We start from the raw sequence: 17084 nt of genomic DNA, 5'->3' as shown, positions 1-17084 counted from the left end.
TGCAACCCCAGGTTGATCAGTGCGGATGGTAGAAAAAGAGCCAAGGAAACCATCCACAACCATTCAAGCCAAACCCCAAGGTCAAGGTAATTGGCAGAAGAACACAAGCTGCTTTGGGTGGATGTAACTACTCCAGAGTTGGTCCCAGTCTGACAACCTGTTAATCGTTTTTGAGAATTTCTCTCTGATTCTCCAAACCAAGGTTGTTCTGTTGTCTCCTACGGGAAACATGGCTACTTGAAACGAGTCCCAAGAAAGCTACTCCAAAAAGGTGAAACTGTCTCTTTAAATGATGTTTTAGATGCTCTTTGTTTTACATTTGAACACATGAAAGCTAATCATTGTTCAGCAGTTACCCATGCAATATATTGTCTAAAAGAATTTGCTCAAGTGTTGCTGGTTACTTTAACAATGGCCCAGTTTCATCAAGTGTTCCAACACCAGTTAGTTTAATAACACACGTCAGTACCACCAGTGAAAGAGGTCTATTTATAACATTATTCAGTGTCTCCTATCGCACAGCATCCGTGCTTGCATAATGCTAATATTACCTACCAATCAAATAGGTTCCAATTTGATTTAGAACTATTTTTATCCTCGGAGAGGTGAGTTTAAATTTAAAGGCAGAGCATCCCTTCTATTGGTTCAAGTCTTCCTAGGACATGCGTCCCGCATGAGTGTCCTCAGACAGCAGCGCACTGACACACACTCGTGCGCTAACTCGTTCAAAAGGACAAATCAGTAGGTTTATTACAATCAAAGCCATTTGACCAGAAATCATAAAAAGACATAAAAGCAGTATGTGTAGATATTTAACACAAAAGCGTATAACACAAGTTTCATAACTCAATCCAGAAGCTAAAGAGGCCTATATTGTTCTGATGAAAACATGTTGTTTTATGGGTGTCACGCCTCCTCTGGGGGTCAGAGTGGGTGTGTTGCCATGTCCTGCTGACGTCAATGAAGCCATGGCTACAGTTCAGCTGTCTGTTCTTGTTGTGCTCCCCCCCCCAGCCTTTCTCTGCTCTTATGAATAGCCTGTCCAGCAGAGGACATGCCGTGCCAAGCTCTGCCATGCTGTGTCAGTCTGATCGGACTGTTCTGAGCCTAGGAAGCAGGGAGAAAGGGACAGGACGAAGAAGGAGACAACAAGCGTGCACCTTGGTACAGATTCTGTACAGTTAGAGCTTCTGTTTCACAGCTGGTTCGTACAGGCGGGGTGGGGGTTCAGCTCACAGGGCGCCCGGTGAGGGGAGTGATGGCACCTCGTTAAAATACCCCGCCTCGTGGAGGTGCCAAACTGTAAGAAAGGGTTGTCATTTACACACACCCGCTAAAACTGGAAATGGAGAGCTGAGCAATCAAGATACAAAGCTGGTAAAGGGAAGACGATATCTAAATTCTATCAGAAGGAATACAAAAAACTGACATGAAAACGAAAATGCTAGACAGTAAGGGGAAAAATCCCCAACTTGTAAGTGTGTACGTGAAATCCAACATTGGGGATGTGTTTTATCGATGGGCAGAAATTACAACAGGTGAGAGAAAAGAAAAATGGCTAAGGAGACAGAGAGGGGGACCCAGAAACTCCCCCTCCCACTCTTTATTTATACCCTAAAGACAGCAGGCTAAGATTTCTGGCACCAAAACACACGTCACGCTTACTATTTTGGGCTGAGGTGCCGCATAGCACCAAGAGGTTGGATGACAGGGCTGAGGCATCGTGGGGCCAAGGAACTTCCGCACACTCGTCCACCGGTCTTTACATGACTTCTCACACTTTAACCACCTCTGCCAGGTCCTGAATACGAAGCACGGCTGTGTGCATATGTATAGATTTTATTGTTGGTGCTTTTATTTGTAGCAAATAAAGATTAAGTTCTTCAAGTGTGCATATGGGTTGAGCACAGGAGTCTGTGAATGTGGGATCCGTCACCCTGCAGAGCCTAGGTGTCAAGGAGGCCAAAGGTTGTTGATGTAGTCTTATGAGGCGTGAAACAGAACATGAAATGTGATATCTGTCTGTGCAGCACACTGGATATCCTATTGATGGATGCCATAACAAATTTTGAATAAAGACTCTACATAGTATGATCATTTTGATGAATACCTTGTAAGTCAGAGTTTTACAATGCGGACATTTAACAACCGGCTCATATTGGGTTGAGGTTGGTGGCCAGATCTCCAATAGTAACTAAAACTACAGAACAAGAGCTTCCACTGCTGTGGCATCCAGGGATCTGCTGGTATCAGATACCGACAGGCTGCACACGCAATAAATCATCAACCTTGATGAAAAACGGAGCCCTCAAAAATGGAACAAGAGAATGAAATGCAGCAAAACACAAAGTCGAGTCTGCATGTTGAGCACAGTCATGTTTATTACCAAGAAAATACATTAAAGGCATAATAAAATCTTTCGTCACAGTTATTATTTGAACATCCTTAACTTATTCTGACATTATGATACAGTCAAGCACACTTGTTGACAGGCTGCAGGTGGCCACAGCAAGCGCGGTACCAACCAGATCTCCCATAGGTTCAATGTGGCAGCCATGAAGCTTGTACACATGAACTGTCAAAGTAGAGCTGCATGCTAAAAGACATCGCACAGAAAAAAAACACCTACGTTCATTACAAAAGATAGAGCGTAATATGGGTAAGTAGGGTGGGCGCAACAAAGCAATATGCTGATGTGTCTGCAAAGGTTTGGCACAGAGGAGATTTAAAGCTGCAGCAACACTGGAGAATGTTGTGGAGAAACACATCATTGCGAGGAAACGTCCTTACTGTTTACAGTTCGAAAAGAGAGGAACGGGCTCGGTTTGGAGGAAAGGTTATCACATAATGACAGTCTCTGTCTGAAGGGAATAGGAGACGAGAGGCCGGCGCTTCAGAGCGGGGCTTGGGCAGCGAGTCATGGGGCTCGGGGGGCGGTAGATTGGGCCCGACGGCGCCGTGATTCTGGCAGTAGGGGTGCGGCTGGCCCATCTGGAAGGCGGCCGCTGGTTGGCAGGGCGTGCGGGACGGGAGAAGCTCTTCTTTGGTTTGGCTTGGGACAACTCAGCTGGGTTTATCTAGATAGGAAAAACATACAAAAGGTCAAATGCTGATCAGAGATCGAGGAAGTTGAAGCTAAATAAAGAAGCAGAACACAATCTACCTGCTGTGTCTCTTGTTTATAAGTGGTGAATCCTGTTCTGGGACTGGAGCTGTACCCGTGTTGGATCTCCAGCATGTCCAGCAGCTCAATAAGTCCTTCATCCCTCAAATTGCTGCAACCTGCCAACTCCTGTCGTCTTTGAATCCTTTGAGCTCCGGGAGAAACATCTGAGGCCTTACAGTCCACTTTGAGCTCCACCTGTTGGAGTGAGGGCCTCTTTGCTTTCTCCCCTTGGCCCAGCCCTCCATCTCTGTCCGCCCCACTGTTAGCCCTGGGTCTGATCCTTGGGCTCCCTGGAACCTGCGGTCTCCTCTGGAGCTGCTGAGGAGTCGACTGAGACCCTTTGGAACTGCTATAGCCTCCTCTCTGCTCCTTGTAGCTGTGCCTACAGTCTAATCCTGAGCCCCATTCTTGGCTGGGCTCAATCTCTGCTGTCAGCACATCAGAATCTACTTGGCATTTCTGGTTGGGCACACGCACGGGCGCCTTACTGGCTCCTCCAGTGACTCCCAAAGCCCGGCGCTGACAGCCAGGAGTGGAACACTTTGCTTCTGGTCCCTGATGGGTCACCACCCCTGATTCAGTAAGCATTTTACCCTCATTCTCCTGAAGCATGGCTCCAAACTTCTTAAGAACTGAAGGACTGTGGCACTTCCTGTCCCCCAGGACCCCTTGACTGAAGGACTTTCTGTCTGAAGACTGAGACTCAGCTGTCGTGGCTGGGAACTGTAAGCGTGCTTGTACGGCGCAAGCATCCCTCTGTCCAACAGGGGGCTTGGCAACTGTGTTTTCCTTGATGGGGGAACTCTCTCTGCAGGGGAAGCTCTTCATGTGGGACACTCGGTTCTTCCTGTTTTCGTTTTCTTCAAAGCTGCCCACATTCGGCTCTTGACGAAGCCTGGTTTAACACAGAGAACGAATCAAAAACCACACAAATAAGCTAGAATTAATTCCATATCCCTATTTACCCCGCCCTCTACCTTAGTCCTCCCCCTTCATTTTGCACATTCACACCAGGGGATATTTTGTGTCCCAGTTTGTTTTGTGATTTAGAGCAAAAGAAAAGAAGTATGGCTGTCTGGACTTTCAAGTGGAAATTTTTCAGGGGCACACTTCAAATAGTTGCAGTGACTCTGATATCACAGGTGGTCACTTGTAACAAAAAATATAACAGAAGGAAATGAAATTCTTTGGCACAATCCTATTTCCAAGTGTCACCCCTACACCTATCGCTTGGCTCTTAAATCAAAGTCACAAAGCGTAGTGGTTAAAATATTCCACCGTGAACTGGGACACCCCTTCATGAAGCCGATACGCCATCAGTTGTCACTGATGTCACTAAATGACCATCATGCCGCTTGTTTACGTAAAAGAAGTTGGCAACAACTGATGATGCATTGGCTTCTTGCAGTGGTGCTCCATTTCATAGTGAAATATTCTAACCACTACCACTTGTAGCTTTGAAATCAGGGCGGTTAAATGTCCATGAATGGTTGAGAAACTTCTTACCGATTATTTCCAGATCTTCTTCTGCTCTCACCCTGGTATGCAGAAATGTCTTGGTTCACCTTAACTACGTCACTGAAGTGCTGAAAGAGATATAAAAAAAATACATTTTACAATCTGTTCTGCTGTTAAAAAAAAAAGAACTGGATGTACTCATGACAGCAAAGATGCCTTTTCCCATGTTGACTGAGAATGTGTTAACTTTCTTCTCGACTGCTCTGTCAGGTGTCAAGAAAGTGCAAGAGTTGGGTTAGAGAGTGAAACTAACTCCTATCTGGTAACTTCCCTGTGTAAGCACACTTCAGGGAACTGTAATTAATATGTTCCTGCCATAACCACAGCTTTCGCTCATGCCACGGCAGCCTATCTCATTTCTTCATACGTGCAAATGCCAACAGAATAAAGCACAAGGGCGAAAAAATACACGTCTGCTTACCACGTGGCGAGCGCCGTTGTTCTTCCTGCTTATTTTTTTGCCCTTCACCAAATAGTCCTGCAGGAGGTCTCCAATCTCCGAGACCCCGCTGGAGCGGCAGTAACCGTAGCCACGCTGACGGCCCACAGGGTAGCTGCACTCGTTGGGGCCGTAGTGATGTACGATGATGTCTCCAGGGTGATTCACGCTGTGGTGGCCGAGCCCAAAAAGGCCGTCGCCATGGTGCCTTAGTCCAGACTCCAGCGGGACACAATGTTTCTGGTCCTCGCCAGGAATATCGTTCGCTCCTCTGCGGGCCTGGACTTCATTGTACAGCTTGAAAACAAAAAGGAGAAAACTTGACAAACCTTTAAAGCTAATATGTTGTGCTTCCACCACGTGTTTGGTGTTAGAAATACCACAAAAAAGACCTATATTTATGATCGACACGTGTTCTTCCACTTTGCACAGGCATCCCTTTCCCATCGCAACCTTTGATACCTCCTGTAGTATCCACTTTCAGGCCGTGCATGTGTGTGTGAGCGACAGAGAAACTGTGTGTGTCCAGCGTGTCTGTCAGCACATCACGGTTTAATTAGCTTGTTAACATTTGTCTGTACCGTTGCTCCAACAAGGCCAAGAGGTTGAGTCAGTCTGTGCGCTGCCAGCAGTTTATTATGGCACGCACACACACTCGCACACACTTTACACCAATTACCACTCACCAGGGAGCACAAAAGCTCCCAACTCGAGACAAGACAATTAGCACGTGTGCGAGAGGCGAGGACTACTGTTGAACCACATTCAGTTCAAACATTTTTTTATGTTGATTTAAAAAATTGAGCAATGAACTTAGTTATTTTCAGAATCGTTGGATATATGGTGCAAAGCAGATTAGTATCAGTGGGAGGGATGGGGCTTGAATTATGGCTCTGATAATGGTGCACTCTTCATGTAATGTTATTACACGGGGCAGGTCAATATGTGTGAGATTTTATCGAGGTCATCTGTAAATCAATGTTGCCCTGACTCGTCCCAGCATTCCTACACCAAAGCTTACCTCTTCGATTTTCCTCTGGATGTCCTGCAGCTGATCCTCCCACTCCTGCATCTCCGAGTCAAAGTTGTCCAGCGTTTCCGGCCGCTCCTGCCCCCACCCCCGGCCGCTGCGCTCCAGCCCCAGCTCCAGATCAATCGCCGCCATGACGCAGGCCGTTCGATCCCCGGAGGCCCCTTTCGCTCTCCTGTTAGAGGTCGCTGTCAGTGAGGGACAGAAGGATCGATGACCTGGAAACACGAAAAAAAAGAAAGGCTTGTTAATTGCGCACACATGACACGCACGTTAAAAAGTTTTCTTTTATTTACCGTGAGTTTCTAAGTTGAAAAGAATTGTCCAAATTTGGGTTTGGTGACCCAAAATATTAGACCCTGAAGCTGCTGCACTCTTTGCAACAAAGTGTTAATTACAGGGAGGCAATTTAAGAAAATCCCAATAAAGCTGAGTCTCTTCACCTCTTTCAACTGCTTGAAGCCCTTTTATGTTACGCTTTCCGCTCGTACATAGGTCAGATATTTACAGCTCTCTGCTTTGGCATTCTTCTCCAAAAATTACCAAACAAGTCAACCTCCAGTAACTATGCAGTATTGCAAACATCTACTCCTGGTCGTATTGTCCTCTAGCCTGCCTGTTACACCTGGCTTTAACCTGAAAAAACCCCCAACAACAGCAAAACAAAACAGAACGATCCTTAAGTTTGCAACTGCTCACCTACTCAGGTAAATCTAAACAACTTATTTATAATCTAATGTTAAAGCATTCTTTCTAATTGTCTTTTCTTTCTGTAGCTGCAGAAATGTTGAATCGCCAGTCCCTGCTCTTCATCTGTCCACATGCTCAGGACCAAATGTCCTCTTGAAATTTCTGCTGCGTCACATCTGCAGGTCCGCCCCGCCAGATCCTTTACCAGCTGACGAAGCCGCTGAAAACCAAAACAGTGTTGTTGCTGATAAGGAGGTAAATAAAAACAGCCAAGCTTTCCGTTGATGTTGTTGTTGTTAGAGGAAAGTGCCTGAATGTACCAGCCGCTTCCCTCCCTCCCTCCTGTGATGTAAGAGTGAAGATATTAATAAACTTGTAACTATGCTTAGCAAAGTGACTGGATGGGGGCGGAGGGGTACGTGTCAGAAACACGAAAATCCTCACATGCGCTGTATGAAAAATGAGTTAAAATCACAGCAGAGTCCGATAACTTCACGTTACGCATACAGGAGACTACAGACTTTGTATTGCACCATCTCCTGTGGCAGGAAAACGACTGCTAACCGGTAATTAACACAGCAGTACTCACCTGAACCCTGCCTTTCAGTAAATATCCAGTACCCGCTCTGATCCCTGCGCAGTTTGTCCTGCTCTCTCTGACGCTGTCACTCCGCAAACGTGTCAAGTCTTCTCTTCGCGTTGCTTCCCTTCGCCTTTTCCCACCCACTTGGCTCTGTTACGTAAATTGCAGCGGACCCGATTTTAAAAAGGGTCCTCAAATCCCTCCCTCCTTCCCGGGAGTTAAGACCAGATGAGCTGCGAGCTGTAAAGGGTAAACATCTTCTGTTCCAGCCGGGCTCCCCTGGCTTTATACTACCCCCTCCTGCAAGCGCGCGCCTACTGAGTTTGGATCGAATATCATAATGTCAAATTTATTCCAGCATTTGAAGTCTCGATGGGACGACTGTCGTCACCAGCATCCCGGCTATAATTACTGGGGCGCACGGAGAGAGGGAAAGTGTTTACATAGCTGTTTCAGCTGCTGCACTGCTCCCAGCCAATAGGCTTCTCTGTTGCTACTCTGCTTTTAGGATGCTCGGGCAGATTTTGCCTTGTGACCAATGCCGCGCCGCAAATCATTTTTCCAAAGGGTGCCAAATGGGCGGAGGTGACACAGTGAGTAATAATGTGCCGCGGTCAATAATATCTTTATTGAAGACAGTCACGAAGAGGAGACTGTCAGGTGGACGCCTGGCGTGCTTGGTATATTTTTAAGACATATTTTGAATTCTTTTAACCTTCAGTGTAGTCAAAGGCTTGGGTATTTTGCTGCATATATTGGAAAATAAAAAGCAATTGTTACAGTCAAAGCAAAATGCACTTTATAAATTGTGCAGAGACGCAAAATCTCCACCTGAACCTGGGGTCTGTACTGACTCTTGAGGGCAGTTTATCTGTCTCACAAACACATACATCAATCAGCCCAAATTAGGGCTCTGTGGGGAATTTTAGGGCCACCCCCAACAACAAGAGCCGATATTTGGCACACGATGATTGGAATTCCTTCCAGTTTGAAGCCCCTTGGATCATCATTCCTCCACCTGTTGTGTTCCCTCCCTAATGGCAAACCCCTCATGAGTTTACGCAAGAGACACAAGCAAACGCTGTCCTCACTTTACCTTTAGGAAAAAGCAGCAGCGCGGTGCGGCGAGGGTTGCTCTGGAAAACAAAGAGAAAGTTGAGTTCACAACACGCTACGGGAGGAAATACCTACAGCTACAAGGTCATAAAGAGACCATTGCGGTTTCTTCTGTTCGACTTACCTTTAAAGGGAAAGTTTAGGTCTTTTGAGTGGGTTTCTGTAACAAAGGTACGGAATAATTAGTATCTTACCTGTTGTAGATAGCTCCTTGAATGACCTCGGTTTGGAGAAATAGAGTTTAATTCTGACCGGATAGACAAGCTAATGGCTAGCCTGAGCAGCACGAAGACCAAAGTAGATGTCAATACATGTTTCACAATTTTATAAACCTTCAGACAGCCCTAGATTTCACATTACAGGGCTATTTACATAAAATTCAGTGGTTATTTGAGATGGAAATTAGCATAGAAGCTAGCCGTCTGTAGCAGTTCCAGCTCAGCGTGTAACATGTTCGATTGGATTTCATGATATTCTGTCAGAATAACTGTACAATGAAGACATGACAGGTGTAAAGGTTGATTAATATTCATGAATCACTATAAAAGTGTTTAGATTGGAATTGTTTAAAGCTAAGTAGCTGTTAGCTTGTCTGTTTGACCTGAGCTGATCTCTATTTCTCCAAACGCAGACCATTCAGCTCAACTTGGACGTGTTTTGGTTGCAAGTTGCAAAACCAGTGTGATTTTCTCATTATTATGCTTCACAAGTAGGCTAGCTCCTATTAGCAAAGCAAGCTAATAAAGTAATACTTGTTGTTTTCTGCGTTTAGGTTTATTTCTTGTGTTGTTGTGATTATTTTCTGTGTTTTCCTCGTGTTCAGTTGTTCTCCAGTGTTTTCTACGCCATCAGTATTTTTTCCTTGGGCAGTCCTGCTTCTCAGTCCTCCGCTCACACCTGTTCCCTTTACTCATTAGGCTCAGCTGGAGCCACTTACCTCATCAGCCCATTTCTTCTCCCAGTCCTCGCTCCCCCCTCAGTCCTGGCCTACTGGTTCTTACCCTGCCTTGATTTTGGTTTCATAGTGTTTTGTTATTTTTGCTGCCCTGTCAGCTCTTTGTTTTTGTTTTTGTATTAGTTTGCTGCCTCCATAGCCTTTTCCTCTTTTTCATCATTAAGTCCTTTTTTGTATCCTTTGAGTACTGGATTTTTAAGTCTGGGCTTGCAATAAATCTCCAACTTTCCAGGTTTGAATTGTCATTTTTGGGTGCGTTCCAGATGACTTTTCCAAATTAGAACTCACAAATCACGAATTTTGAGCTAAAAAAAACGAAGAAGAACCCAGTCTGTTCTGATGCAACTACAGATTGGAAAAAAAACAAACAAAAACGAGTGAGAAGCAGGTGCTCCTTTTTTATTTAAGGCATGCCAAACTTTCACTATAGGTGAATGATATGCACAGATGGGTTTAAAGAAGTTTTCAAGATCAGGAAAGAAAGCCAAAGAAAGAACGTTACGTCTCATATAACATGTGACAGCCACATCTCTTTTCAAACGGTTCGGTGTGTTTTTTCTAGCTTTTAAAGGCTGCGTCTCATAGTCTTCTTAGGGAACGGGCCACGTTTTGATTTTATGCAGGCTTATCTCGATGTAAAACCTTACATAAGGCTGGAAGTTAAATAAGATTATGCAATTTGCCGGCACTCAATATGAAGACTGCTGCTTCCAACCTTTCTAATAGGCTGCTGGCTCAAGCTTTATTTTAGGCATTCAGACCTAAGACTCTTCAGTCCTGATGTCTGAACTCTCAAGAAAAAAAGCGAATAACTGACAACTGCACCAGCCAGGAATGACCTCCCATAATCAATCTATGTTGGTTTAAATAGACAGAAATCATGCAGCAATATTTGATAGATATGAAACTGCATTATTTTCTCCTTCTTTTCTATTCATTAGTTAGATTTATTTATTTCACCTTAGCACAGTACCATTCTGTCACTCACCTTCTGCAGCGATGTGTTTTAATAACGAAGACTTCAGTTGTTTAAGCCAATTTGTTAGCGCCATTGGCAGGTGCTGAGCTTTGTCTGTGCTTTTGGTTACCACGACAACAGATAATGAGGGGTTAGAAAAATGAAATCAACAGCGCAAAAAAAAAGTAAGCCAACAAAAACCAACCAAACAAGGAATGTTGTATACTAAGGGAGGCTGACATCACAGAACGAAGAAGAGGGTAAAGAGGAAGACTAGTTTGAAGATGGTGGCGTAAGAGAGGGATGAGAACAGGACGAGTATGAGGATGAGCAAAATGATGGGCTGGAACATCTGAAGAGCCGTAAAGTGTAACAGAGGAGAAACAAGTGAGAGAAAGGAGAAGAAATATCAGCATTAACTCTGTGATCTTGTTGCCCGCCACCACGAAAGCTATGATTTGCAGACTTGTTCTCACCGAAAGTGGCTCCTCCGCCTCCCTGTTGTCGAGCCTTGGCACCTCCAGTCTGTCAATGAACGCCTGCAGTTCTTTTCGGAAGGCCTTCATCTGAGCGTTGATGCGATACAGCAGTTCATGTTCCCTGATCCTGCTCCCGTCCTCCTCCGCGCCCTCCTCTCCTCCCCTGACGAACATCAAGTCCCCGTTGGAAACGTAGACCCTCGCCTCCGAGATGATGGTGGCCGTGTCCGCGATGAGCCTGTCGATGGTGCGGACGAGCCTCTCGGCTTCCACGCGGATGTCGATCATCTGCTGCCTCTCCCGCAGGCCGCAGTGGCCGCCGGGCAGGAAGCGGGCCAAGGCGGAGGAGGCGGAGCCCTCCGGGCCCGTGGGCGTGTAGAGGCCGCGCGTGGGCGTCATGCACCGGCTGCTGCCGTTGTTGTTCCGCACCTCGTCCGAGTCGCTCTCCCCGCCCACGGGGCCCTCGCGCTTGCGATGCGGCGGGAGCAGGCGCGAGGAGGTGGAGTCCTCGTCGCTCTCGCGGCGGCCGCTCGCGGTGCCTCCGGCGTCGCTCTCCGCGTCGCTGTCCCGCGGGCTGGGCCGCAGGGAGAGGTGGGAGGCCAGGTCGTAGCGTTGCATGTTGGAGAGGAGCACGCGGTTCTCGTACTGCAGCTGCATGACCTGATCAGAAACAACAGAGGTGGGGTCAGCGGCAGAAAGATATTTAATCTGGTAAAGGTAGGGCTGAAACGATTAATCGTATTAATTGTGAAGAATCGATTATTGAAATGATCGTCAACAAATTTACTAATCGATTAATCGTTAACTGGAGAACACCAACTCAGAAAAAGGCCAATAGCTGAAAGAACAGCAGACCCAGAGCAGTAATTATGCTAAAACTGTACAATCTATACATTTTGCATTTAAGACAAAAAAAAACTGAATCCAGAAATACCAGATTAGCTCTACTCTATACTGATGTTGAGTCAATCAGAAAGGGCTGAGCTGAAGTATTTATTTTGCTGCAGATGAAATGCTGTTGCATTTTAGACAATGAAATGTTTATATTGTTATTTTAAAAAGAAATTTAATTATTTGTTTGAATGTATGTCTAATATTGCATAAAAAAGGCTTTAATGAAAAATCTGCAGAATGTGCACAATTTTTTAACCTATTAATCGATTAATTGTCAGAATAATCGATGGATTTATCGATAACTAAACTAACTGTTAGTCGCAGCCCTAGTTACAGGCACTCACTGCGGTGTCATGAGGAGTGGTTAAAAAAAATTAGAAATGAGGAAACAAAATTCACAGTTAATTTCTCAAATTAGTGGTTCCTGTGTCCCTGAATTAAACATTTGTAAGCAAAAATAACACGTGCATTTATTTAGCTGCAAAAATGACCAAAGTGACTGAAAATAGGTGAACTATGTTGATGTCTAAGGAAGAGCTGCTTGCGGTGGAGAAGTCCAACAGTTTTTATGTGCTGGTATATATTTACATATATATGTATATATTTATATTTATATTTATATTTGTCTGTATATATTTAGTTCTGAGTAAAGTATCCAGATAAAAGTCCTTTGTTTACATTGGGTGCGTACCTGCATTTCAAAGTTGTACCTTAATATATTCTTTCAAACTGCACCATTTCTTACATTCTCATCAGCCTCAGACAGACTTTGTGTTTTGTGAGGAAAGCAAAAGAATTCAGGACACTTAATGTTTTTCAGTTCAACATAAATAAGGAAATGATCCCTGTAAGTACTTAGTTTTCCATACCTTTCCACTCAGATCATTAATCTGCAGCCGGGCCGCTTTCAGCTCCTCCTGCAGGGTTTCTGCTTTGGCTCCGTCAGTCGCTGCCCCTCCCGTCAGTCCCCCGCCGTGCCTGGCCCCGCCCTCGTGAGTGCCGGCCTTGAAGCGCAGCTTGTTCAGCTCACCGGTCACCCTCTTGTTCTGCTCCTCGGAGTCCGCCAGGTTCCTCCTCAGGAGCTCAGCCTCGTCCTCCACCAGCTGCAGCTGCTGCCGCAGCTCCGTCAGGTCGTCTCCCAGGCTGCGGCCCACGCCCGGCCCGCCCGCGGCGCCGCGCCCGGAGTTCCCGGCGCCCTCGCCCTCACCTCGTAGGTCGTCCAGCTCGGCTCTCAGCCCTCGATTCTCCACCTGTTTAAAAGCACGGAGCAGAATAACCTCCAACCTAAACAAAACAACAACTTTTCACTGCAGCGCCGGCTCTCACCTCCAGCTCAACTATCTTCCTCCCCAGGATGTTGGCCTCCTCCTCCACCAGGCGAAGCCGCAGTTTGAGTTCTGACTCGCGGGTGGTGGGCGGCCCGCTGGCCTCCCCTTTAGGATGGGTGCTGTCCAGTTCTCCGTAGAAGGAGCGGTACTTCTGCAGCTCCTGCTCCAGGCGGTCTTTCTCCTTGTCGATCTTGGCCGCCTTCTTCCTCATGAGCATGGCTTCCTCTTTGACGAAAGCTAACTGGCACTTCAGGTCTTCGTTCTCCTCCTGAAACGTAAAGGGAACGGACGCTGCAGAGTTTACGAGGCGGAAACGGAAACGGTAACCCTGTCTTTTTGGAAAAAGCTGCTCTTCGCGATAAGCTACGAAGACACAAAGACTTCAGATTAAAGTAAAGACCTTGTGCTGCAGCTTCTCTTAGCTTAGAGTTTACTGAGAGGATGTTTGATCTTCACCAGCTGTTAACTCTCAGACTCTCAGCCTGAAGGGAAAAGCCAAATGTTTGACTTAAGACACATTACATAAAAATGTAATGGGTAGAATAGTTTGAATCGTATGCAAAAGAAAATACATACGATTGAGGTATTAGTAACATCAAGCTGAGTAAACAGTTCAGACAAGAAAACAAATGAAAGGCCTAGCATTCCTTGAAACACATCGCCCGCCGCCTTTCATGTCAGAGTTTTAGACTAAAATTGCCTCATATTAAGAAATGGCAGAGTATGTGTTGGGAAGGACTCTCAGTTTCTGCTACACCTAATTTCAGCTCAAAATCTGTAAAAAACTGAGTTCCTGCCTTGTTTGTGTCGGCTAATGTTGATTAGCCTTTCTCCTCACCTCGGTCGGAGTCTGCGCTGCTTTCTTCTCCGCCTTCTGGACGTCTTTGCTTCCTCTTCTTTTCTGAGACTAACAGAGAACGGAGAATTGAAAAAAACATTGCTTTCCTTTTTTTTTGTTTTCGTTCTGTTGTTGTTTTGAACAATGTGTGTGTGTATATGAGCAGTCCTCGCCTTTTTTTTTTTAGGACCGCAGTGTAAAAGAAACAAAGCTAAATGTGTACGACTCAAATAAATATGTCCAGATTACTACCGTGGAGTTTTAGGGTAACTATTTGTTTACACAAGGTTTATGGCGACCATAGGGCCTAGCTCACATAGAAAAGAAAAAGCAAACAGAAACAGGTTTTTATATGTGTGTGGTTTGTGTTTGTTAGTGCTCACCTCTTTGGTTTTGTCCAGCTCGTTCTGCAGAGCCTGCTTGGTCACTTCCACCTCGATGAGTTTCTGCCGCAGCTTCTCGTTCTCCTCCTCCGTCCTGGTGCGCTTCTCCTCCACCTTCTCCAGCTCGTGGTGCAGCCTCACAGACACATCCTTTGCCACCTGAGCGGAGATTTAACAGGGGGGGGGTTAGGAATGGATTTGATTTGTTGATTAGACTGTGAGGTGTTTTCATGCTTCACTCTTTTCAGATTTAGAAAACCAAGTGACTTTAGATAAAAGTTAAAGGCCAAGCAGCTTAGAACGAACCCATATCGCCCACCATCATGCCAGAATTTTAAACTAAGATAATATAATAAATAAAAATGGATTGATAGTTATTTCAGTAATAAAAATAGCATGTACAGCTTGAAGCAATAGAGTGCAAACCTTCGCCAAGACTCATTATCATGGGACTGATGATTGTTGTTTTTGGGACTGATGATGTCATCATGTGATGTCATCACTGTATGTTGAGGAGCACAAACCTCCGCCTAGGCCATAGGGTCATTAAAAAAAAATGTAGGAGCCCAATCGTGATCCCAATGTAATGTTCTTATTTGTTCTTTGTGACAACCTCAGCATTTCACGAAAATTCCATCAAAACCCTTACTTTTTGAGTAATCTTGTGCACAAACAAACAAACAAACATGGAGATATCTGTCACATCTGTAAGGATGAGGACATGAAAACGACCTGATTCCCGTCTGTTTGGTCACATCAACCGTGATCAGACCCAGAGCCACTCCTGCAGCCTTCTCTAACCTTCAGGTCCTGCTCGAGGCTCCTGAGCAGCTCCTCGTCGATCTCCCCCGTCTGGGCGTAGCGCAGCCTCTTCCGCTCGGCCTTGCGCAGTCGGTACTGCAGGATCCGGCAGTTCTTGTTGGCTCGCTCCAGCTCGCGCCTCATGTCCTGCAGCTGACAGGTGTCCTCCTCGTAGAAGGTGTCCCGCATCTCGTCCATCTCGGCCCTCATCTCCTCGATTTCACACTGGGTGGGGCACAGCACAGACGCAAGCATGGCTCACAGCTACAGACAGAACCGCTCTGTGTTTCAGCACCACGCATTCATCGAGGTCAAGGCCCAGCTCTCCTTAAAGGGACGCACATCACCTGCCAGAGTTTCAACTAAGATCATGGAGCTGTAGCTGTTTTTATATAGCAGAACACTAGCTGAAAGCTAAAAGGAGTAAAACACTAGCTGAAAGAATCAAAATGATAGCTAAATGCCTAGGGTAGCAAAACATTAGCTAAAAGGATATTATCACTAAAATGATAGCTAAAAGGATCAACATAAATAGCTAAAGCCCAAAGCAGCAAAACATTAGCTAAAAGTAACAAAAGCTAAAAAAAAAGAGCATAAGACTAGCTAAAAGAACCAAAACACTAGCTAAAATGATTAATATGATAGCTAAAAGCCCAAAGTAGCAAAAAATAAGAAATCATTAGCAAAAAGCTGAAAGAAGCAAAACACTAGCTAAAGGAATCGAAATGCTACCTAAAAGCAGCAACAAACTACAAATAACAAAAGACTAGCTAGAAGCTAGAAGTAGGGGGGAAATCTTTCTAAAAATTAAAAATAGCATAAGAAGATTAAAGCAGCTCCTGTTTGCTGAAGCTACAAAGTGTTTCCATGGGAACTGTTAGTTAATAAAGTTAAATACAAGTGAGTTCAGTTCCAGTAATACTGCCACTGTTAACCATCCTAACCCCGTGTGGACAGCTTGATGGAGGATGCTGAGCAGACTGATGGACTCCTGTTTACCTGCTCACCCATCAATCATGACTGCAAACATCAGCGGAGCAACAGGTTCCACCTTTCAGAGCCCAGTCATCCTCAAACACACCGCAGTTCTTAGGTTTGTTCATCAGAATCATCTCTATCTGTTTATTTATTTTTCCCGAACCTTGAGGTCGTCGTTCTCCTCCAGCAGCCTCTCTATCTCCTCCTCCAGGGCCTGGTCCTGCTGAGTCAGGCCGGCCGCCTCCGCCGGGGCCGCGTCGCCCCGCGCGGCCTCCGTCGGCTCCGCGCCGTCGCTCTGCATCCTCGCGCCGCTCCTTTTCGAGCCTCTTCTGCAGCTGGGAGCGGATCGGCTCAGGCTGGAAGCATCCTCCTCTCCACGAGATCCAAGCCGAGGCCCGCCGCACAACTCAGGGGCGCGGCGCTGCTCTCCCCCTGCTGCAGCTCCTCCTCCTCTTCTTCCTCCTCCTCCGCAGCGTTCCTCGGAGACCGGGCTCAGGCTCCGCTCGGGGTTACCCTTAAAACATGAAGCCGGTGAATTCACCGCATCTCCCCGCGCAGCATCCGCCCCGCTCGGTGTGATCGGATCAGCTTCAGCACCATCCGGGTGAACAGCTGCTCCGCCACGCCTCTCGGGCTCCCCCTCTCTGCCGTCAGCGGACCTCCTCTTCCTTCCGTTTCCGCCTTGTGTCCGGCGGCCTGCCCGGTTCCTGGTTCGTGTCCGGAGAGGGAGGCTGATGACCCGAAGCCTGTCCTGCAGCGCCGCTGGCGGCCGACTTCATTCCCCTCTTTTTATAAAAATAAACTCCAAACATGCGCTACTTTGGAACTATTATATATAATTAACTACAAATATACCATAAAACAATTTTGCTATATATTCGCATGTATTAAATAAAAAAAAAAAGTTATAATGTCCGACATTTCCCCG

At 46.0% G+C, this 17084-nt stretch overlaps 1 protein-coding gene across 3 annotated transcripts; it reads right to left on the bottom strand.

Annotated features, from left to right (window-relative positions):
* Positions 1 to 2350: 2350 nt before the first annotated feature.
* LOC108231841 (protein SOGA3) lies at positions 2351 to 16791 on the bottom strand. Of its 3 annotated transcripts, XM_025004349.2 has the most exons (13): positions 16320 to 16768; positions 15179 to 15403; positions 14378 to 14536; positions 13995 to 14063; positions 13155 to 13424; positions 12698 to 13078; positions 10932 to 11594; positions 8523 to 8562; positions 6145 to 6371; positions 5106 to 5420; positions 4673 to 4752; positions 3164 to 4061; positions 2351 to 3077 (listed from the first exon to the last, which is right to left on the bottom strand). In XM_025004349.2, exons 1-13 carry the CDS (start codon positions 16455 to 16457, stop codon positions 2841 to 2843), a joined length of 3702 nt encoding a protein of 1233 aa, XP_024860117.1. In that variant the 5' UTR covers positions 16458 to 16768; the 3' UTR covers positions 2351 to 2840. The 3 variants fall into 3 exon arrangements, 2 of the variants coding, with proteins under 2 accessions (XP_024860117.1, XP_017264683.1); XR_003038855.2 differs by lacking the exons at positions 2351 to 3077; positions 3164 to 4061; positions 4673 to 4752; positions 5106 to 5420 and adding exons at positions 8667 to 8702; positions 10486 to 10807 and having other exon boundaries at positions 6328 to 6371; positions 16320 to 16791; XM_017409194.3 differs by lacking the exons at positions 2351 to 3077; positions 3164 to 4061; positions 4673 to 4752; ... (1 more) ...; positions 6145 to 6371; positions 8523 to 8562 and adding an exon at positions 9160 to 10807 and having other exon boundaries at positions 16320 to 16791.
* Between the last annotated feature and the right edge of the window lie 293 nt (positions 16792 to 17084).

This window comes from Kryptolebias marmoratus, linkage group LG19, assembly GCF_001649575.2.
Source record: "Kryptolebias marmoratus isolate JLee-2015 linkage group LG19, ASM164957v2, whole genome shotgun sequence".
In the NCBI taxonomy this organism is placed as follows: Eukaryota; Metazoa; Chordata; class Actinopteri; order Cyprinodontiformes; family Rivulidae; genus Kryptolebias; species Kryptolebias marmoratus.
The sequence above is the reverse complement of the archived record's forward strand: the minus strand, read 5'-3'. Positions and strand labels throughout refer to the sequence as shown.